Source organism: Saccostrea cucullata, unplaced genomic scaffold (genome assembly GCF_032062105.1).
Source record: "Saccostrea cucullata isolate Sc308-1 unplaced genomic scaffold, CSIRO_AGI_Scuc_v1 ctg9050, whole genome shotgun sequence".
In the NCBI taxonomy this organism is placed as follows: domain Eukaryota; kingdom Metazoa; phylum Mollusca; class Bivalvia; order Ostreida; family Ostreidae; genus Saccostrea; species Saccostrea cuccullata.
The window spans coordinates 743-8,456 of record NW_026928628.1 but is presented as its reverse complement, the minus strand read 5'-3'; the positions used below and the strand labels follow the sequence as shown (position 1 = coordinate 8,456).

General features: G+C 34.0%; 1 protein-coding gene across 1 annotated transcript; it reads right to left on the bottom strand.

Moving 5' to 3' along the window:
* Nucleotides 1-6,114: 6,114 nt before the first annotated feature.
* LOC134278230 (chondroitin proteoglycan-2-like) lies at nucleotides 6,115-7,272 on the bottom strand (the record flags this gene model as incomplete). Its single annotated transcript, XM_062760547.1, has 3 exons — nucleotides 6,115-6,625; nucleotides 6,866-7,011; nucleotides 7,109-7,272. Coding segments are annotated over 3 exons (390 nt in total), but the record flags the coding sequence as incomplete, so codon positions are not given.
* Between the last annotated feature and the right edge of the window lie 442 nt (nucleotides 7,273-7,714).

The window sequence follows — 7,714 nt, the reverse complement described above, 5'->3', positions numbered from 1 at the left end:
TTTATATCAAAGCGAAACTATTGCAAACTTTGCTCAAGCAACATTCAAATAAGCCTACAGATCATTTAAAATAGTTGAATTTGTTTAAGTGAATCCTTATAAATCACCTGCTTCAGTCGTGATTTTACATACATTACGTATAATTTCTACCTCTTTCTTAATAGCATATAATTATCTTGGACATACACAATGAATCAAAAACAATATTTTTTATGGGTTTTTATTTTTTTTGGCGCTTTTGGGCACGGCTGAATAATATAACAACATATTATTTCGGGCCTCCAAAGCAACGGGTAGGCCCAGCAACAACAACATTTCAGTTCAACAACAACAACAACATTCAGTTCAACAACAACATTTCAGTTCATCAACATATCAGATGACCTTGACCCTGGGAGATGCAGAGGCCAAGGTCAACATTATTTCAGTACAACATCAACATATCAGGTGACCTTGACTCCTGGAGATGCAGAGGCCAAAGTCAAATAATAAAAACTTGCAATGCAAGAATAATATTCACACATCCATGACTCTGGGAGGTACAGAAGTCCAGGAAGAAAATAAAATTTTTAGAATAATAATCACACATCCATGACTCTGGGAGGTACAGAAGTCAAGGAAGAAAATAAAAATAAAATAGTTTTGTTTACACTGTCACAATATTTACATGGTATTCAACTTTGACCCTGTGTGGTACAGCGGTCCAATAATGAACCCATATTACATCATAGTTCAAGTGACGTATGCCGCGCAGTTCGCCACAAGACCCCAGTTGTATATGCTTGAACAAAGCATCTACGAATGGGGGCGCCGCCACTTTACTAGTGGGGGTCCTGAGCGGCCTGAAACAGCCGTGACCCTTCCTCTCCAGATATCAGTCATTACTGTGATAATATATAAAACTTGCATACATGCCTAATAATTGGCTTTATATTCCCTAATTGTTTTTTTTAAGTTTATTTTCTTAACTTGGATAAATGAACCCCATCCCTTTCAAATAATTTTGACATTATTACCCTTCCATATCGGTCGGTCTTTAAGAATTAATGATGTAGAGCTAGTGTCGTCAAATTGAGTTTCTGTATTGGCAATGTCTCTATCTAAGGATTTGTCGTAGACTGCAAGTATTTTTTTTTCTCCCAAGAAAGTTGTAGTATACAATAGAAAATGCAACTGAAAACAATAAATGATACCTCATATGAATTTGTACATACGCAGGGTAAAATTTTGAGAATCTGCTTTAATATGGACCTTTTAATGGGCAACCTACTGTCAAAGCTGTGAGCTAGCTGTGCTTTTTTTAACCCCTGTAACAACTTTTAACTATGAACTCTTCTGTTAGGTCTATGTGACCTTGAAGTTTGCAATTATAAGAAATGGAAGCTAAGTTAGGACGAACTGTCGAAAACACCAGGTCTTTAATTGACCAGTGTGCAACAAATCTAACTATCAAATAACAAAGGGGAGCCAAATAGTATTTGATCCTTGCTGCAAGCAGCAGCTGAAGTACATGTATGCTCTTACGCCTAATTAATAAGCCTAGCTTGCTAGTGTTTTCAGAAAATGCTGCCCCTAACAACTTGTTTAATTTATGCTAGATACGAGGTTCTGGAATTCAATTGGTACTGGTTGTGGTGATGTATGTGGTGCAGCCTGCAAGAAATGGTGCCACTGCTGACGAGAAATTGAATCGGCAATACTGTTATAATTAGTACGGATGTGAACAGCACGAAAAATTATATATGTTTAAAAGCAGTCTAACACAAATAAACGAATTAATTTCATAACTCTACTGGATTTTGAGGACTGTATGTTCAAATTAAAACCGTAAACAATGCCTCATTATCAATATAAAACCGTATTCTCCCATTTTGCAAGTTGACTATCACATAAACTGACAGCCAAAACTACTGGGATAAGATTTAGTGTTGTCATGTCATGCAATATATCTGAATTACTGTAGTCACCCATTCATGTGGCGAAGAGAAATTGCACCATTGCCCTCAAAAGTATGCTCCACAACCTAGATGTGCAGAAACGGCACTATCTTCATGTATACAGATCTAAAATTTAATTTGACGACTAATCACTTTCTTGGAAATAAACTTGACCATTAAATTGTTCTAGGAAACTTAAGCATATAATTATATCTTGCTTCATTTCATTGTTTAACATAGTATGATGGTGAGGCTTAGATACCCCCGGGTTGAATCGCACAATCTCCCAACAAACTTGTAAGAGAAATTGAGCTTCCGTAACAATGACTATAACTGCCATAGAACTAATAATTAATGTTCCTACAGTATGGACGTCAATTTGATACATTTTCAAGAGGTATTCTGATCAGCATTTGCATTGATTCATTTTCTTAACTCACAAGACAGGAAGTGAGATAAGCCGTTTTGTCATCAGTTAAGGGGAACCCCCAGTTGAATACAAACCCCTTGCGATATTTGCGTTAATTTAAGAATGACTCTCTTTCTTTATCTGCAAATATGAAATAATCTATGTAAATAATGATCTAAATTTTTTTAAATCCAGTGCAAGAATATTTGAAATTCTTAGAAGCTTTGTGTGAGAGAGGGAGATGCCTTGAAGACATTTATAAAAGTAATATATATACCCTCAACTTTGAATCCTAAAAGGTCAAAATCCCCCGGGAACACATGTAGAAACCTAAATGCTGATTTAATATCCCCTTTTACAAAATATGCACCTTCACCCACCTAGGCCAACATTTTTATTACTATCAAAGGATGTTTAATAACTGTGAACTTACTATGGTTTATATAGTGATTTTCACTGCTGTCTGTAGGATATGAAAGGTGCGTTATCAATCGCCACCCAGAGTTATCCCTCTTTGGTACCACTCCCACTGGAGAATACTCCTAGATTACATATGGGTAATAACCCCCCCCTTTAATTCAACTTCTGTTATTATTATTTTATCATTATTATTCCTGCTTTGTATTGATAAACTGAAATTAAATTGTTATTTTTTATATGTAACATTGGACTTGAGTTATAAAGTCTAAACCCCTGAGAAAAAAACCATGCACTCAACAATTTGTTGCTACAGGTTTGTTTGGAGAACGAGCAGCGTCGGATCATCTTTAATATAGAAATTTTAATTGGTATGTTTCCTACGGCCAAATTATTTTTAGCCATTTTTCTTGTATTTTTGGATGTGGGACTGAGGTTTTTTGTTAAGAGTTTGCTGTAGCTTGATGTCTTGTATATGGATTTCTATATTGTAAATTTGCATGGTTGCATGGGCTGGGTTCAAAAGGAGTAGGTGCGTTCGAATGAGCTACTGGTGTTTTTATTACCTGGGCTCTTTGAAAATTGCATTGTATGATTGTGTGCATGCCAACACCATTTGTACAAGTGCGCATGTACTGACACATATTTGACTACAGGACCCCTTAAAATTGAAATCAACGCACATTTTGTTTATTTGAGAGCGTTGAGTCTGGAGAAATTCCAGCCGATAACTAGGATTTAAAGTCAACTAAGGCCCAAGAAATCTGTAGATTTCCGAAGACGATACTGCGTGACATATTTAAACCCCAAGTGAACTGTATGGACAAACTTAGGATATCTATAATAATTGCTTTATCTGGATGGGCAATAGATGTAGACAGATGCCAACATGAGCATGACATCCGTCCATTTTTCAATGGAAATGTTTGAGACATTTTTCTTTGTTACAATTTCTCCTGTGCACTTAGGGTTAGTTTTTAATGAGTGGAAGCAGAGACTAATTCTACAAGCTGGAAACCTGTAGACACCAGTTTGAAAGTTGGTGTTATCATCAATGATATAAAGTAATTTTACTGTTTGTAACGAAATAATTATATGCTTACCTGTATTGTTCTTATTAATTCATGTATCCTTTTTTTAAATTAAATAAATAGTCCTCAGTTACAAAGAAATGAAGCTGAAAAGAGTCAATTAATCATAGATTCGCATGAAATATTTATAAAATTATTATCGATTAGGCCTACATGATATTATTCGATTACTTTAATTTTTTTTCACTTGGGACAAAGATGGCGGCTAGCACATGGTGATGCAAATAGACAAACTGAAATGAATCTGACCTTATCCAAATTAAATCCTTTGTTATCGAATAGATAAGTAAACAATACGAGTTCATAAAATTAGTAATAGCAATTAAAACTTTTTAAAGCAAGAATCTATTTCTAAAATCTACACTTAGCCATTGTTTTCTCAAAATTGATCAACACCAGCCTTGCAACTAGCGTGTGACCGGCAAAGAGAGAGTTTGCAGCCCGAGCACCTTTCTTTATATAATTGAGAAACAAAAAACGCTTTTTACGGATTTAGCCTTAACGATTTTATTTAAATATTCTCTTTTAATTAAAACATATTTCCTCTGGTTGATTTTAGAACAAATTTTTGAGTATGGCCCTTCATATACTGGAATATGGCAGGTCCTATGATTTGTTTGACTTGTTTCTTCTTTCTGAAGGGTGTTCTTTTTCAAGTTTGGAAAATGAAACAAGTGAAAGGGTGAAAGATCGGGCAAATATTGTTGGTGTGACAAAATATTAACTACATGTATCTGTTTATCCCCATAACTCCTGTACTCTTCATGGCGTGTGGATTTGGACGCTGTCATGAAGACATTTAATGTAGTGGATTCCTGATTCTGGTTCCATCCTCTCATAAACCTTTAGATGTTTTTTTGCTAAAAGTTACTTTCTAGACTTCTCCAGAAATGGAACTGCCTCCCCGAATAAGAATTTGAACAACAAGACAACTAATATTTAAGAAAATGGCATATAAACTTGTTTTTGTTCTTTTGCAATTCTGTGAGCTTCTCAGACCTTGGCTGTTTTTGTCAAGTGGCATCTTATTTTAAATTTGTTTTGAGGGTTTAAAGCAATGGATTCAAGTTTCACAATTTGTTTGAATTTCAGACATGTAAGTGTGGATAGCTTCAATTTTCGATTTTTGAAATGATTGTATAGATATTTTTATACGCTGTCGTTTTCACGTTTTCACTAATTTTTCAAAACATAGGGTGACCATTGAGTACTAAGCTTTTTTTACTGTCAAATGATTCTTTAAAGCAGTGTAAACTACCCCAAAAATGATGCCTATCAATTTTGTTATGTGTCTTAATGTCAATCAAACGTGGTAATTTGTTGAATTTTGGCAAACAGTACATTGTTTGTTGTAAGTCTTTGTCACCAAGGACGGTGCCAATTTTTGATGCTCATGAAATCATTTTTGTTCACTGAAATCCACGTTTTCATGTGTCTATAAAACAGATATTTGATTGCTGTTAACATCACTTATTTCAGTGAATATTTCTTTGGGGGTTCTTACCAAGTTTTACAGAAGCTTTAATGAAGTTTCTAACTTCGCTCTTTACCGATTTTTTACCAGTCACTTGTAATGCAGTGTCTCGAATAGCCCTTGTTTTCCAGCTTCTCACAATAAAACTATGTGATGAAAAGTGGTCACATAAACTGTAATCAATTCATGAAAGATTCAATCATGAGAGAAAGTCAAACTGAATGTCATAATTATGATTTCTAAATTGTATGTCATAGAGTTCAGGACATTATTTATTGAACAGCCCTCGTACTCCAACCGTGCTACTGTAAACAACCCTTTAAATCATAACCAAAATTTGAGTGACTAGGTATTCAATATATACAATAAAATTCCAATAATTACGTGTTTTTATTCATCCTCGTGCAGCTGTATATCTCTCAGTTTATTTGATACACAAGAGCATGCTCTACTTACGAACTGATTCTTAAACGAGGTACGTCACTTACAAATAGGCTGATAAAATAATAATATCAACACTCTCATTCAAATACATCATTTTGCAACTTCTCGATAAAAGGACCTCAGCAAATACGATCTATCAAAACGTCGAATGAACACTAATGGATAACCGTTATATGTGTGGAAAAACGTTTTTAAACCCTAAATTGGCCGTCATGAGTTTCAAAAACCTACCGAAAAGTAATTAAGTGCAAGCTTGTTTGAGCTTCTGCAAATGTAATACAAATAAATTAGAATATATTCAATGTAATACATTAGAAACGAAATAAGAAAAACTTAAAATGCTTCAACTTTTTAGTGATTTTTCTTCAAAATCACCAGATTTTACTCATATAATGAAAAAGTAACATATTAAATTGAAGTCTTCTTTTCAACCGATTGCACTTATATTCATATTATATGTGAATAAGCACAAAATACTTTTTGTTGCAATCAGGGTAATTTTTGAAAGATCTTGTATAGTTTGTCAAAGCTAAAGGAGCTACATGAAGTATATAGACAGAAACAGACAGAAATAAATATACATTAAAACTGATAACTAACAAAATTTTTTTTTAAAGTATAGGTCACATGATCAAGTTTTCACACGAGAAACATAAATAAACGTACGGTAAGCATGAAGAAAACTATCCAATCTTTCCCATAATCTTTTTATCCGATGATTTACTCGAATGATATATATTAAAATTCTTTTTTTAAGGAATCCTAGAAGTTATTTATGACGTTTTGGATCCACAAGGTGGTTTGACATTGTCTTTCCAATCACAAGTTTGTAATTCTTCATTGAAGACCAAATCTGCAGAAGGATACAGTAAATCTTATTGGATTATATCTGCACTATACTAGTATATATCACTTTAAGTAAATGTCATTTATGATTACAAAACGTACATTATAAAACAGATATTTAGCACTGAAAAGTAAATATGAATAATAATAAGTAGTTTTTTCTTTTAAAAGGAATCTTAGATCAAGTGTTAAACACACAAGAAAATGGATTCTTATGTATATTTCTCAATATGCAGAAGCTACTTACTTGCAGGACATACGTTATGGCCGAGGAATTTTCCAGCGAAGCAGGTATAATAGCTGCTACAGTGCTGATCCATATCTGCGTATTTCCCGTCCTTCTTGTTTGAGCAATCCCTCATGACGCCACAGGGAGGTGGGACATTATGGGGACTGCAAAAATGTTTTATTTACCACAAATTTTATTTTTCATTTTTCCATTCCACTTCAGAGACTGAGAAAGAAAAGGAGAGACTTAATGAGTACTTACTCGTCACAACTTCCGGTTGCGTTGTTGAAGACGTTTCCTTTGTCGCAGTCAACAATGGTGACCTCAGCCCCTGTACATCTGGCAAAGGACCTACATCCGGCCTCATAGACACCGTCAGGAAGCGTGCTGCAGTCCACAGCCAAGGTAGCCACTAGAAAATCAATAAAAAAATGTATAATAAAAATTCGTTACTTTTTTAAATTTACTTAATTTAAAGTACATGTGTTCTTCATTGAGCATTGTTAATAATCTTTTCAGACTATACGTTTGTGATAACGAATGAAACCTAAAAAAATATTTTTAAAACCCTTTTACTAAAGTTTCCTTTTTTCAAAATGATATGAGGCTTCATGTCGCAAGTGTAATGTAATAAAGGAAACATCCATTATGATTCAAATAAACAAGCAGCTACAGACTGCTTCAAATATAGACGAAGAAATTATATACTACCAAATTAAAAACAAAATAAAGTCCAATTTACAGAAAACTGGTCTGAGGAAATACGATATAGAATACAGCGCATCTGTATATAATAATTAATTTTTACAAAAAAAAAATCATCCTCGCTAGCCAAGGGTTTTTGATACGCTATTCTCCTCATGAATA